The following is a 15,885-nucleotide window of genomic DNA, read 5'->3' as shown; positions in this document are numbered from 1 at the left end:
CATCAGACTTGTGTTCAGCTGGTGCCAAGAGACAGCAGACACCCTGCCCTTGGTCAGCCTGTCCCCACAGCCGTTGTGACAGCAGGCACAGGGTGGGGACACTGGGGGTGCCACCTGCAGCCTTGGCCGGTGTCTTCCCACCCGCAGCCAGGCCCTGTCGTGATGACCATCACCCTTCCTCTGGTCCATCATTGCCCTCACGCTCTGGTGTCAAGGAGGTACCGAGAAGGTGCTGCCTCAGTCAGAGCTGGGCAGGGATTCCCATATTGGGCCTGGTTTTTCTTGTATTTCATATATATATATTTTATTTAGGGCATTTTGTGGGTTTTTATGGCATTTTATTGGCATATAGAAAGATGTTATGGCATGCCTAGCTCCAGTGCAGCCCGACAGAAATCGATAGGTCTGTCCCGCATCAGAACGGAGGTGGAGCTGCAACCCCGGCAGCCGGGCCTCGCCGGGCGGGAACCAGCAGCTGCTGAGGAGAGCGAGTCCCCTCTGTAACCCCGACGCGCTGCCGCCCGCCCCGCTGGCCACAACCGGCCGCGTCGCAGCCAACCACAGAATCAACCCCGCCGGCGCCCGCCGCCCCGCCTCCCGCGCTGCTCCCGGCACGGCCTGGGCGGGGCGGGGCACGCTGTGGCGCGGCTTTCGGAGCGGATCGAGCTCGGCGGGCGCCATGCGGAACCGCGCGGAGGTGGATGCTACGCTGCAGACGGCCAAACTGAACCCGGCGGAGCTGCTGCCGACCGTCCATTGCCTCAGCTTCGGCCCGCAGGCCAGCGCCGGCGAGTGCTGCCTGCTGCAGCTGGAGCCGGGCCTCTGCGCCGAGCTGGAGGCGGGACGCAGGTGCGGGCGTCGTGGGGCGCCCCCTGGAGGGTGGGGGGTGGTGATGTAGTCGCCGTCCCCTGAGGCGAGGGGCGACCCGCGCCGCGGTGGACACCCCACGCACCCCCGCCACGTCGCCGCTTCGGGCCTGGCGGCCGCGGTGTCTGGAACGGCGACCCAAGGCAGGCTGGGGGGCCGGGGCAGGCCCACCCCGCTGCGAGACGCTGGAGTTTTCCACCCCTACCCCCCGCCGAGCGTGGGGAGCGCGACGGAGGTGGCGCCGGCAGGCGCCTCCCGGGGCTGCCCCTTGGCCCGGCCTTAGCGTTCAGGAGCTGACATGGCTCTTAAACGGAGCTTTTTCCACACTTCTGTTCTAATAAGGTTTGCTTGAAAGTGTAACTGTCCCTTAAACCTGGCTCCATTACATTAGAAACTAAAAACTAGGTTACTAGCCCATAAGAAGCGTGTTTTTTTTTTTTTTCCTAGCGCGGAAAAATTGCTTCTGAGGAGACTTCTAGCCAAAACTGAGAAGAGTTTCTCATCAGGCATATGAATACAGGTGCCTAAAAGCTTTGGCTTTAGAAAGGAGATTATGTCTTTAAAAAAATTCCACTGACTTTGAGATTTTCCTCCTGGAACTCTGGAGGTTGGAGGGGAGGCAGGAGCCTGCGGGTTGGCCAAAGAGGACAGAGAAGGACACACAGTATTATTAGCAGGGGCATTTGGTAGGATGGTTATGTGACCTCTAACTCTGGACCAAGAACAGATTCTAGATAAGCTTTGGATGCAGTTTTAAAATGTCTTCTTTAAAATGTCTTTCTTTTTAAGACCTATGGGGAGAGGCTGAGGGAGCTGGGGTTGTTTAGTCTAGAAAAGAGGAGGCTTAGAGGTGACCTCATCACTCTCTATAACTACCTGAAGGGAAGTTATAGCCAGGTGGGGATTGGTCTCTTCTCCCAGGCAGTCAGTGTTAGGACAAGGGGGCATGGGCTTAAACTCTGCCAGGGGAAATTTAGGCTGGATATTAGAAAGAAATTCTTTACAGAGAGAGTGGTCAGGCATTGGAATGGCTGCCCAGGTAGGTGGTGGACTCGCCGTCCCTGGAGGTTTTTAAACTGAGATTGGACATGGCACTTAGTGCCATGATCTAGTAAACGGACTGGAGTTGGACCAAGGGTTGGACTCGATCTCTGAGGTCTTTTCCAACCCAGTCGATTCTGTGATTCTTTTGCTGCCATGCCAGCGACACAATAAGAATGTTTAAAATTATACAACTCCCTCTAAAGAAAATAGTCATCAGAGATGTGTGTTAGTAAGCCTGTTCGTATTTGGTGTAATATTGATAAAGTGTCATTGATCAGAGGCCTGGATCGTGCTGAGGACCACGGGGCACAGCTGAGCTTTGTTCATGCATGGGAAGCTTTTGAAAGCAAGAGGAGCAGTTTGATTAAATTGAATCTGAGCACTTAAATGTAGTGTAGCCTGGGAGGAACTGAATGTTCCCTGTTGTGTTCCTGCTTTGGTATTATGTCCTCATTGAGAATGTATTTAACCAAGTATGTGAGCTGAAGAGGGATGTTTGCATTGATCCTTTGCACCAAAATGCTCTAGAAGATGGTTTTCTTACCTGCTTGGAATTATTTGCAAGAAAATGTGTATGTTTATGAGAGGGAATTGTCTGAAGGATGCTGTACCATGAACAAAATTTCTGTTTTCTTTCTTGTTTCACAGTGGGCCAGTTTCAGTCCTCATTAAAGAACAAACAGTAATCTAATTTCTAGTATTAGTGAACTAGTTCAGGCTTTAAGCACACTTAGTTGGTGTTTTGGGGGGTTGTGTGAATGGGCCGGTGAGGTGTTTGGGCTGTGATCTGCATAAGAACCTTGAATGCATGTCTTTCAAAGTGAGAAAACTCAAAGGGAGAGGAAAAAAACATAGTGTTAATATATTTTAGATTAATTGACTATTACATTTTTATATCTTGGTATGCTGTGACTGCTGCTACTAAATAGAACTGTGAAAAAATATCAGACCAGTTTAATAGTTGTTCATCCTAAAATAGAGGTAAAAATACATCTTTATTTTTGTGCTATTTTTTTTCAGCCTAGTAATCCGTGGTGAAAAGGATGAACAAGCAGTGTTGTGCAGCAAAGATAAAACGTACGACATGAAAATAGCAGATACCTCAAATATGCTGCTGTTTATTCCTGGTTGCAAAACTCCAGAACAGCTGAATGACAATCAAGCATCTTGTAATATTATTCATTCACAGGTATGTCTTTCTGGGTCTTTGTTTGCTTTAATTCTCTACTTATTCTCTATGATTTCTTGTATTTTACCCAAGATACATATATGAAACCTGGCTGGGATTCAGTTGCCTAAACATAGGCTTCTAATGCCATTTTAGATGCCTGTGGTATTGGTCTAGCGGCAAGCTGCTGCCGTAGAAGGACATGAGTCTCCTGTAGGTTCTTTGTATATTGAACAGACCCAGGAGGATGTCTTTATAAATAAACTTCATACACAGGGGGCACGCTATACCTTAGGGGATCTAAAGTGGCTCTAGGGCCCTTCTTTAGGCAACTGAATTTTATCCATGGTGTATGATAATTACTGTTTCTAAGAAGTTAAAACTTCGGTTTATTTTCAGTGGGTAGTAATCACTTGTGGTAGGTATTAAAAGCTTTCAAAGAAAATCTAATTTCTCAGTGTTAGCACCTATTTTTAAAATAAGCTGTTCACAAATTGATTCTTAGGAGTGCTTTCCCCAAAAGGCAGATTATACCATGTCACGCCTGAATATTATTTTTTAAATACAGAAATATATTCAAAGGTGACTTTCAACTTGCATCTGGAAAGATTCGTTTGAATGAATGATTTTAGAGTTTTTTAGCGTTCTTGATTTCAATAATTTATTGTTTTCTGCTCTTCTGAAGCATACTCAATAAAATTCTTCTAAAAATAGTTACGGGAATATTATTACTAGGTCATTATTTGTTGCAACAGGTATAATGCCATAATTGAGGAGTAATCCTGCTTGTCCTTAGATGAACATAATAATCAAACTAACATAATGTCTTCCGTGAAGTCAGTAGTTCAGCTAACTGAAGAAGTTAATTCAAACTAAAGTAGATTACTGAGAAAGTAATGTTCTTCCATAATTTTTTTCTCTGTTTAATGATCTCTCTAGTCCTGTGAAGTCATACATGGCAACATAATATGTGTGATTTGCTTATGAATTATTTTTAGAGTTTGATTTCTAAGAGCTTTCTTTATGTTTTCAAAAACATTATGTGATGTATTGACACTGCATATTGTAAAACATAAGATACTATTTTTACTCAGTGTTTTGGGGCTTCACTGGGACTTCACTGGGACTTCACTGGGGCTTCAGGAGAAGCTGTAGTCTTGTGCTGCTTGCAAGACTAATACCCATAGCCAAAGCATCTGTGATTTTATTAACCTCACACAGACCAACTCCAGTTATGAGCTTTGGCTTATGAATTAGAATTACTTCCTTTTTTATGCAGAGTACCATATTGTTCATTGGCAAATTGCTCAGAAAAAAAACTTGGCAAGGAAAAGAGTCTAACGCTTGGGTAAATGCTGTTTGACGTGGAGGAAAAAAAAATGTAGAAGTTTGTCAGGAAATTAGTATTTATGTGAATTTTCTGCCAAGCAAGCCATAGAATAGTTAGATTAGCTTTCTCTGTATTAGAATTGAATAGGACTTCTACATATAGGTGGTTTGCTTATAGTTGATTTAAATGGACCATTATTTTAAAGTTTTGATTTTTTATTTTTTTTTTTAAATTGATGACTTTTAAAAAAAAAAAAGTAGTCTGGCAAAGGATTTGGGCCGTTTTAAAATACCGTCTGGATGCTTCTTCATGGAGGCTTTTTTACAAGGGGCCAGTGGTTGGGTCAGGAGTTGCAAACCTGGAGTCTGTTCTGCATCTGCCATTCTGTACCCACTCATGTTGGTTTGGTAAATAGCGGAAACAATGCTGAAAGGCCTCCAATACTCTGTCCTCTTCAAAGAATCTGCTAGGAAGTCTGAGCTGTACCTCATGAAACACCTCAGGATTACTTTGAAGGTGAAGTTTCACTCAGTTAGTGTTGAATCAATTACACCTGAGCTTCCTGTTGCACACTTTGAATTTGTGTGCTGAATCAGAGTCAGGAACAGAGATATCTTGTTAGTTGTGTGCAAGTGTAACTTATTGTCTTGTTAATGGCTGTTTTACCTGAGCTTAGTGATATGATTCAATAAGGTGTAAAAACACCATGAAGTAGATCTCAAGCATGGGAAGAAGTGAGGAAGATGGAAACAGGATAATGCAGGAAGGGCTTTATGACAATAATATAACAGTATTAAGAGGATAAGAAGTGTTAACGAGGACTATGCAGGAATATATCCCATCATGATATTCTGTCTATCATTTGCATGTAGAGATGAGTTGTTCCCTTTGTCATATGCACCATGAACATATTTTTACCAATGAACGGATTTTTATTCTCTATTGCCTGCAGTGATTTTTAAACTGAAAATATTACAATGATTGCTTTATCTTTTAAAGTAATCACCCTGTTAATAAATGGTTGTTCTCAGTGACTAGGTTAATACTTTTTGCTGATAATTTTTGGTAAGTTTCTTTGAATCCAAATGGTAGGTAAAAATGTTTTAAGAGTTGCTGGTTTTTCTTTAGATTGCTGGCTTCTCCAATAACTATTGGGAATTAAGGAGATGTCGACCTAAACTGAAGAAACTGAGGAAGCTTTTAATGGAAGATCCATATGAAGGGCCAGATAGTCAGAAAGATCAGACTTCAACATTTTTGAAGGTAAATCATCTATGTAAGTTACTTTATTGTAACTGGTAATGGGCAAATCAAAGTGAAGATACATTCTTAACTGGAAAAATACTTTTACTTCCATGTTTCACAGTGCTGCTTTGAGTTAACTTTTTCAAGCCTACTATTCTAAACAAATTGGTAATTATTAGCCCTTCCACTGAGTAGCAGGTAAGCAACTCTTTTTTCAGTAAAAAGAGGAAAAGGAAGGACACTGAAAGAGACTGGGGATTTCCTTTTTCATGTGGGGAGTTTCTTGAGACGGTCTTCAGAACCTTTTGTAAATTCCTTTAGAGTTATATGACTGCTAAGGTATAATGTAGCCTTTGCTCCTTCTTTGGGGCTGTCATGCATGAGCTAGGTATAAGTTCACAAGACACTCATGTAAAAGTCACTTGTCAATCATTAATTTATGATGACAAGGAGAAGCAGGGAGTTGCCAAGAATGACAAGGATGATATAAGGCAGAGAATAAGACTGACATTACAAGAAGGGAAAGCACAAATAAAATCCTGACCTACTATCCCTGTGTGTTTCCAGGAAATCCAGTTTAGGATCTAAACAGTAATGGATAGACTGGGACTGTGCAGCATATGATCTCAGATAAAAGGCTCAAAAAATCCTGGAGTCTTGTTAGCTTAGTTGATTTTCCTTTTGACTTCAAAAAACAGAAATGGTTGCTCCACAGTATTTTACACTGAGGCTTCACAGAATCGTGTCCTGAGTTGGAAGGGACAAGAATCATTGAGTCCAACTCCTGTCCCTGCACAGGACAACTCCACAGTTCACACCATGTGTCTGAGGGCGTTGTCCGGTCTCTTCTTGCACTCTGTCAGGCTTGGGGCCGTGACACCTCCCTGGGGAGCCTGTTCCAGTGCCTGCTCCAGAGGCTTCATTGAAGTTGATACTAACAAGCCATCTGTGTGTGCTTGCACGTGCAAACATAGATGTTACGTGTATCCCTTGGAGAGAGATGCTACCTCTCTCTGGGTGATTAACAGTCTAATTTCTGATAAGTTTCAGAATCTTTCCCCCAGCATTCCCTTTTCCACCTCTAATTTTTCCTACCTACTCTGGCCTAGGCATAGGAGGACATAGCAGCAAAATAAGGGATGGCAGAAGGAAGAGAGCCTAAATTATCCAGAAATTATAAGCATTGACAAAGGCTATCAACACAATAAGATGTCATATGCAATAATATTTACTGCTAACATGGAATTAATTTTATAAAAACATGTCTGTGTATCCCCAAGTGTTAGTGCCTAGTTTGGGAACCGATCTTCTCCATTTGTTTTGAAGGATAATGTTCCATGTATTGGCTTACTGGAGAACAGTTCTGTATCTGATAAATGTAGACGAATCTTAGCTATGGAGATCTTAAAGCTCTCTGTGGGAAAGCTCTCTTTCCTATGGAATTAATTTTCACTGGAATCCCAAAGAATACATGTATAGCAAAAATTTGTTGTTTGCTTACACTTAATATTTATTGGGTGCTGGAAACAAATAAACCATCTTTAATCTGTTTAAACACAAATTACTATGTTTTGGTATCTTACTGTAAACTTCTTGTGGTTTTCAGTTGTTTGTACTGTATCATACACAGAGAACTACAAGAGAAGAACCCTGGGGAACTATAGCATTATAAGGAATTACTGTAAGGAAGCCTGATGCATACTGGGGTTTACAGTGAGATGACAAGGCATATTTAGATGACTGATTGCATCAGAGTTAACGTGTTTAATATATTTCTTATCCTTGTCTGGAAAATGCTGGTATGGACATAATGCAAGTCAACCCATTTCTTTTTATGTTTGCAAAGGTGATGCAGCTTATAAAAGCATCATAGTTGAGAGCAGTGTTTTCTTTAAGAAAGCTGTTGGAGTGTGCACCAGGCCTCAGAGGGGAACAAATGCCAAGGACTTCTGTGCAGGGTCCTACCTAAATGGCAGTATCTAGCTCACAAACACAGCTGCATACTGATCTGGGGATATATTTGCTCTAAACTGTGAGCAGTGTTTTTTAAATTCTGGTATACATGGTCATCCCTTGTTCAAATACTGATGTGAGTTCAGTGCTGCTTAGTCTGATGATGTTTCAACATACTGTCTAATTGGAATGGCATAGCAAGAAGAGGAGAGTTTTCTGTATTTATGAAATGTTTTTCTAATGTGAATGTTCCAAACTTAGTGTTGGTTTGTTCTATTTGTGTTCCCATAGTCTGATAGATCTCAAGTACTTGATCCATTTTTTTCTTTTTGGATAGGAAATATGCTATAATCAACAAAACTTTAATAGTAGAGTTGATTAAAAAGGCTGTAAGGTGAATAAAGGAATTGATGAAGTCCTGTTTAATAGGTATTTAAGACTGGTGTTCGTTCCCTTTACTTCACACTTCATGATACCTTCTGTTCCTCCCATGCCTCTTAAATCTTTGCCATAGTATCCACAGCACCCTCCCATCTCACCTAGTAACTGTTCTGCAAGAAGCTGTATGTACTGTGGACAGGTCTGTGCTATACATCTGCTAATTGGTTAGCAGACATCAAAACATAATACGTAACTGTTGAGGTCATGCTGGAGGAGGCTTTTCCGTAGTGGAGGTACTAAGTTGGAGTTCTGACTACTCCAAAAGTGGTGATTTCTGTTTTCACAGAATCACAGAATGGTTGGGGTTGAAAGGCACCTCTGTAGATCATCTAGTCCAACCCACCTGCTAAAGCAGGTTCACCAGAGCAGATCGCACAGGAATGTGTCCAGGCGGGTTTGAATGTCTCCAGGGAAGGAGACTCCACAACCTCTCTGTTCCAGAGCCTGTTCCAGTGCTCTGTTTTGCCTTTTCTTTGCATCTCATAGATCAAAATATGTGATTTATGAACGACAGAATACATTCTCTTTTCATTCTTCCTGTGATACTTTACTTGTGGTGCCTACTTGTGCTAGTTTGACATCTTGGGAATATAGGTGTACTATTCATGCAAGGCACAAAGACTTCCCTGTAGTTAGCCTGGATTTTATATTGAATAACTTTTTGAGAAAATGCTGTAAGATAAAGGAGAAGTTTCAGAGAGTGTGGTAAACCTTAGAAAATTAAGAGTCTGGGGAAAAAAAATCAATCTTTTAAGTCTTTCCTTCATTACATCTTATCATCCATTTAGCATGTTTGCTGAAGCAAAGGAGGAGTAAGGATAACTTGGCTTATTTAGTTCTTTTTTCTCTTGTTGCAGTATACAACAGAAGATTTGTTAAGTCTGATTCAAGCAAGTGAAGAAGAAATATTGCACCAATTGCAGGTTATAGATGCCTGTGAAATTGAAGGTATTTGTCTCTGAAGAATATTATTGCCTGTGAGGAAATAACCCTGGGTTTTTTTGTGTGTGTTTTTTCTTTTTTTCCCAAAATATCCATGTGTCCTTTTTCTAAGGCCCATTCCATATCCTCGTCTGTCAAAGTGCAAGTTACTTCGAAGTACTAGGTTCTGTTTCTGTATTTCCTATATGATCTGCTGCTATGCTGATCAAAAAGATAAAACTGAGCAGACATCAACCAGTCTGACTCTTTCCAGGGTTATTTCTTCTCTGCTTCTGCAAACACTGGCATCAGAGTATCCCACCTGTAGCATGAATATTTTTTTGGCTGGTTGCCCTCTTCCTAGGTGAGTGGCTGCTGCTTTCTGCAGTTCTAGATGCAAAAATATTTGATCCTTAGGTAACCCCAGCATTTTCTTAGTCCTTTCTTCCTCCTAGACTGTGTTTGTCTCAGAAGTCTGCCTGCCATGTGAGGCAAAGCTGGAGCAAGTATCTCACCTTGTGACAGGTCTTACTCATCCTGTACTTGGCGCAGCCCAAGCCCTCACCTGTATACCAGGTGACAGCAGTCCTAGAGTCACAGAATAATGTAGGGCAGAACTGAGCTCTGGAATCCAAACCCCAGCTTTAGAACAGGGCCAGCTTGGAGCTGGCTGCACAGGGCCTCAGCTGGTTGAGTTCTGAGCATTTCCAAGGGTGGAGATTGCACCACCTCTGTCCAGGCTATTCCAGTGTTTCACTATCCGCAAGGAGGGAAAAAAAAAATCTAATACCCATCTGTGATTTCCCTTGTTGCAACTTCTGCCTGTTGCCTCCTGTCCCATTGCTGAGCACCACTAGGAAGACTTCTGCTCTGTCTTCTCTATACTGTCCCATCAGGTAGGTGAGGACAAGCTCACAGGTGACTTTTGTTGTCATTTACAGCTGCACAGCATCATTGTACCAGATATGTGCTTGGTCACATCTGGATTTCCATGAACGTGGCTGGACCTGAACTGCCACTTTGCAGGGCCAGTGCAGTCAGTGCTGTTCATGCAGTTCTGTGTCTGAATTAATTATTAGTTCTTCCAGGTCTGATTCATCTTGGGATGGGATTTGTAGTGTCTTTGTATCTGTGGCAGTTAATCTACATCAACAGTTACAAGTAATTTCAATTACTTCATTTCTTTCTTCTTTACATTTGCTCTTACTCTTGTTCCTTTTTCCCAGTGTTAATCCTGAACAGGACAGAATGTTGTTGCTGTACTTTGTGAATGTATGACTGAACTCTTCAGACTCCTGTAACGTGTCTTCAGGGGAACAGAATGAAGGTGTTAATGTTTCCCTCCTAACACTGTGTTCTGGTTTTCTCTGTGCAGGATATTGGAGAATTCTAGAATTTGACTATGAAATGAAACTCTTGAATCATGTGACTCAGCTAATAGAATCAGAGTCCTGGCCTTTAAGTAAGGTTCCTTTACGTACCTGCCTTGAGGAACTTGGATCTCTAGAACCCACGTAAGCAATTACTTTTAGTACTCAACATTGCCTACAGCCATCATTTACTATTACTAATTGCAATCATTATTAATAATTTTTTAGAATTATAGTCTTGTAACTCTAGATTCCAATTACCAAGGTGTTAATGATATATTTTCTTTGGCTCTAAAATATATAAGGGCATTAGTAGTTTAGACAGACAGGTCAGTAACCTCTTTTTAGTGTCTATTGGTAATGTTTCCATTGATTCAATAGAAACATTACTGTTGAATTGTCAGTGTTGGAAGTAACATGTGCTTAAGGTGTAAATTGCTGACCATCTTGAAATACTTGCTCTGACACTAGCCAAAAAATGTTTAGTTTACCTCTTGCATAATGTCTAAGATGGTGGTATATTTCCTGGTATAATACTGAATTCATATTTTAAGAGTTGAGTTTACCGTACTGCCATTTAGGGTCATGAAATAATTTAAGATTACCATTCAAAAGTCTTAAGTTTACAATATGTAGCATTTTCCATTTATTCAGCTTTTGGCTCGAAAACGTATGTTGCTTTAGTATTAGTGTTTGCATTTATGCTGTAATTTTATGCCAGAGGTCTAGAAGAATGCCTGCTATTCATTTAGGAATAAATAACTGCCAAATTTGTGACTTGCATCACTTCTCATTGGAAAGAAGTGACGTTGCAAGAGTCTTCCTCATTCTCCTTACACCTTTTAGTCTTTGGTAGTTAAAACTAGAGAGTGGAAGAGACTGATGGGGATGATACGCTGAATCTGTCCTTTTTGTCCCCTTTTGTCCTCTTCTAACTTCTAAGATGTTATCAGTTTGTTCATTTCAGCCATGAAGACAAGTCCCATGCTCCATTCTCCTTGATTTTTTTACCATCTTCTTCCTGGGAACTGTTTCTGTAATGTCCTAATGAACAGTTTTAAACCTTGATTTCTAATTTTATTTTTTTTTTTTTCAGAGATATGATAGAACATATTCTTCTAAGCTATGGAAGGAAATATGTTGATGATGGTAAGTTTGGGAAAGCATGTATATTTTAATTTTGCATAATGAAAATAGCTATTCATGAATAAATGCAGATGATTCACACAAATATGCTACAAGGCCAGTAAATAGAGGGAGCAAACAGTGAGCTAAAAATCAAACTGCTAGAGAAATATTAATAGGAAAAGGGAATATTAAACTGTACAAGACACTAGGGAAAAATCAGGAACTATCAGAGGTACCTGAAGTGATTTATTCGGTGTCTACAAGCTGTAATTTTGTGACTAAAGACAGATCACTGCTTGAAATTATGATAGAATCTCTCTTTAGATATCCTAGGAGGTCTCAGATGTTTGAACAATTATTTGTGCTATTGTGAGTAGTCAGTGGCACGTAGATCTCCCTGAATTCAGCTTGCTGAAGTAGACATCTGCCTCTGGTCTGTCAAACTGCACCACAAAATCCATTGATTGTATTGATTAAATCCCACATCTAGGCATAATATTTCAGTGCCTTAACCTCAATCTGATTTCTTCCCCACAGTTGCTTTCATCTCACCTTTGGCTGAAGTAGGCGTCACACTTGGCCTTAAAGGCCATAGGCAAGCACCTGCAGCGACACAGATCATTGTCTTAGTACATTTAGGCAGGTTGCACAAGGAAGAAGTTAAAATTGCAGGAAGTCCAAATGCCTGATGTTATTCAGGGAACTTCAGCCAAGTTAGTGAACAAGAATAAATTATCATTATTCCCTTCATCATGTCATAAAGATGATTAAGAAAGTGAAAGTTTTGTTTAATTGTTTTATCACAGAGAGCAAACACTTCAATACAAGCTGTTCAGAAACAGGAAAGAAAGCTGTAGGAGAAACAGTGTTATTGTGAAAGGGGAAAAGATGGGAGGCAACTACATTTATTGATGTAAATGAATACTGTAGCTTGGGCAGTGCTGCATGCACATGATTTTCTGCTTAATTTCTTCTTGAGAATAAGAAGATACCGTCACTTACCCAACGTACTACCAAGTCAGATTACTCCCTGAGGAAAAGAAAAAACAGGATATTTGGTTTGTAGAAGACTCTAGAACAGAAAAGAAATGTGAGACTGTTCTCTGTTCTTCTATCAAGAAGGAAAAATCCAAGATAACCTGGGTTTTTTTGTTTCTCAGCAGGGGAGGTTTACTTTGAGATGCATGAAGATAAAATATGCAGATCTACAGCACAAATGCTTTTGCAAAATGCAGTTAAATTCAATCTATCAGAGTTTCAAGAAGTGTGGCAACAAAGTGTCCCTGAAGGGATGACAGTAAGGCTTGATCAGCTGAAGGTAAAAACATAAAGTATGGATTCTGTAATGAGGAGGCTGTAAAGTGACTTGTGTCATATGTAGATTTTATCGATTAATGGGTATTGATTTTATTATTTCTGTCAGCTTTTGAGTTTAAGTACTTCCTATGACATTCTCTCTGAGCATCAATAGTCTGGAATCATGACATTTCAGGTTTCTGTAAGTCTGGCATGTTTCACTGAAGAAAAGTTGCAGCTGTATAGTTTATACTTGAAAATGTAACTAGAACAGAAGCTGAAGCTATTGTTGAGCAAATTGTAATGACAGGCAGCAGAGCAGCCAGCACTGTGGAAATGCTCAAAGGAGGCAGAGTTGGATTTCCCCCTCCCTTGTTGTCATAAATAGTGCCTGTAAACCAGCACCACAATGACACTTTTTCACTAGTAGTGCTGTTTTAGGCGGCTTTGGACGTACAAACAACCTGTATGGATTATTGCCAAAAAGAAGGAAGTTTCATTGTTTTGTCTTTACTTGACATTTTTCTCTCTTATGCTGACTTATAGGGCTTGGCTCTTGTGGATAAAAGCTCGAGACCAGAGACCATCTTTCTGCTAAAAGTAGAAGACTTACCTGAAGACAATCAGGACAGATTCAACAGCTTATTCAGCATACGGGAAAAGTGGACAGAAGAGGATATTACCCCTTATATACAGTAAGGATATATTTATTTTTAGTAAAATATAATATAGTGTTATATTCTTCCTGTTTTGCATAGCTGACTTGTTATCAGCTATGATTGCCTCAAATACTATACTTTCCGTTTTATGTCAGTACAAATTCTATATGATTAGAATTGCCACCCCTGGGAACTGTAGCTATATTTGTTGGATGTAAAAAAAAAAATAAAAAATAAAGCTGATCTTATTGAATTTAAATGGGCAATAACTCTGTCCTATTTGATTGAGGCAGATTTAACTCAAAGGATTAACCTCCTGATATTATTTATAATCAGTCTCCATATTTTGATGCTGTAGTGCTTCTTGTATGGTGTCCTTTGTTCACTTGGCAGTTAACACTTACACTGTGCTGCTGCCTGGAAGGCACAGACAGGATATATGGGAGCAGCTATAGATGGTAACCCAGGAGTAACTGCATCAAAACTTTGAGTGGCTGTAAATTTACTGTAAATAATTAAGTAGGTCAAAGCTAATTGCTATGCTAGATTGAAAATCCTTTAGAGAACAGTAATAACAAAAACCAACCAACTCCCCCTAAGAAACAAAATCCTTGTTTCTGAAGTAATTAATGTAGTTTGCCTGTTCACACGTCAAGCAAAGTTCTAAACTTCAGGTAATTTAAAGCATCTTGTGAAAGTTTTAGCAGTATTTTTTTTTCCCAATACCCTAAGCCAGTGTATCACTATATTGACAACTATTTCATGGATTTGTTTTGTATGAGAATATCTCTAATGCCAATGTCACCTGCTTTATTTCATCTATAGAGACTTATGTGCAGAGAAGCAGACAGTCGGTGCTCTTCTGACAAAATACGCTCGCTCGTCAATGCAGAATGGTGTTAGAGTTTATAATTCTAGAAGACCCATCTCATAACAAGTATTGGTTTAAGAACAGAGAATCCTCAGTGGAGTAACAGTGAACATTGCATCTTCCTGCCTTCTGGGGAAACAAGTTATCAACCAATATCATACTGTGTTCTTAAGCAGCTAAGCTGCTTGAATGAGTTTTGTTTTCTGCTCAGCTGAGTAGAACGTGAGGTCACTTGTCTTTCCTGGAAACCAGTGTCAGCAGCCCGTGCGCACCGTCTTCTTCCTTCGTGTCTATAGTTATGCCAGGAGTCAAGCTACTTCTTGAACACACTTTAGCCATCTATCTATACACTGAAGTCTGACATTGAAAGTTAAAACCTCCTTGATAATAATTGAAGCAATTTAATTGATTTCAATGGCAAAATTGACTGCTTAGCCTTTTGCCCATTAGTGAGCATTCTTAAAGATTTTGTAGCATCATTGACATTCTGAGTACTGCAGACCTTGACAAGCTCATGAACAAGTTACTCCTAACTGGGACTACACTAGTCTTAATTTTGGAAGGTGGTTCTTTCTGTGGTCATGTCTGCGAGTAACACTGGCACAAGCTCTTGACACTTAAACATTTGGCAGAATTGCCTTTTAATTATTACAAAAAAAAACCCCCCACAACATTGCAATCAAGTGTGATGGTATGAAAGAAAAGTTAAACATTGTGTTATGAAATTCCTATAAACTGCCATTAGAATGTAGCTGATGCAAAATTAATATTTTACAGAAGACTACCTTTGCTTTTCAAAGAGAACTTATAAAACTTTCTAATGCAATTATTTTTTTATTTTTTTTTTAGAAATTGCCTTGAAAACTTAGGCTGGAATGTTATTCTCTGTAGAGCAATGAAACAGGTTATTTTTATGATATTGTCATGAAGTGGAGTGTCTGAAATTGAAATTTTGTAATCATTAAAAAGGATTGTTTGCATTTATGAGTCAGAGCTTAATATTATGCATTTTTCAGTTGTTTTTTAACAGTTGTATTTTTTATTAAAAAAAGTATTTGCTGCATCAAACTCAGATGTAAGGTAAGAAAAACTTTGGAATTGCTAGCATGTCAAGTGTAGAGTGAGCAGGGAGAGGAAAGAAACTCCATCTCAATTGTGACTCTTAAATGGATGTGTCATCCTTAGAATTTGTTATAGATAAAAAACTGAATAAAGCCTACTTCCTGAGCTCTGCTTATTCTTGCTCACTGATCAGGATCAATTCACTCTGCTCCACGTTTCTGACGTGTACAAGCGTGGTGGTTGAGCCGGTTGTGTAGAGACTCAGCTGGCTTCCAACAGCTCCTGCTGGGAATTGCCTCGTTTGCTGCCTGGCTCAAACAGCCACGGTCCTTTTCGTGGCACCAGAAGGTTCCCTCTCAAGAGAGATCAACAGTGATATGAATGCAAAAACCTTGGAAATAACTTCCATTGCATCATACAAGGTTCTGTAGTTGAAATGCACAAGACAATTGCTAGTCTTGTGCTCTGTTTCACAAATAATCACCACTGTAAATATACAGTGTTGTGAAACAGGAATTCAAGTATTACAT

The 15,885-nt window shown here is 40.2% G+C and overlaps 1 protein-coding gene across 2 annotated transcripts; it reads left to right on the top strand.

The window, feature by feature from the left end:
- The first annotated feature begins 543 nt into the window (after positions 1–543).
- DSCC1 (DNA replication and sister chromatid cohesion 1) lies at positions 544–15,520 on the top strand. Of its 2 annotated transcripts, none has more exons than XM_065054331.1 (9): positions 544–849; positions 2,932–3,100; positions 5,538–5,672; positions 8,906–8,996; positions 10,345–10,483; positions 11,436–11,488; positions 12,628–12,785; positions 13,310–13,458; positions 14,248–15,520. In XM_065054331.1, the coding sequence occupies exons 1-9, from the start codon at positions 680–682 to the stop codon at positions 14,354–14,356; spliced, it is 1,173 nt and encodes a 390-aa protein (XP_064910403.1). In that variant the 5' UTR covers positions 544–679; the 3' UTR covers positions 14,357–15,520. The 2 variants fall into 2 exon arrangements, with proteins under 2 accessions (XP_064910403.1, XP_064910402.1); XM_065054330.1 differs by having other exon boundaries at positions 596–849; positions 12,631–12,785.
- Positions 15,521–15,885: the final 365 nt, after the last annotated feature.

The sequence above is a fragment of the Columba livia genome, chromosome 2 (assembly GCF_036013475.1).
Source record: "Columba livia isolate bColLiv1 breed racing homer chromosome 2, bColLiv1.pat.W.v2, whole genome shotgun sequence".
NCBI classification, from domain to species: domain Eukaryota; kingdom Metazoa; phylum Chordata; class Aves; order Columbiformes; family Columbidae; genus Columba; species Columba livia.
This window is presented reverse-complemented; position numbering and strand designations above follow the sequence as displayed.

Excerpts from the sequence above, each read along its gene's own strand:
- DSCC1 (XM_065054331.1), top strand. The coding sequence starts at position 680 with ATGCGGAACCGCGCGGAGGTGGATGCTACGCTGCAGACGGCCAAACTG. Across the intron at positions 11,489-12,627 it reads AAGGAAATATGTTGATGATG|CAGGGGAGGTTTACTTTGAG; the intron begins GTAAGTTTGGGA and ends TTTGTTTCTCAG. Across the intron at positions 12,786-13,309 it reads TAAGGCTTGATCAGCTGAAG|GGCTTGGCTCTTGTGGATAA; the intron begins GTAAAAACATAA and ends GCTGACTTATAG.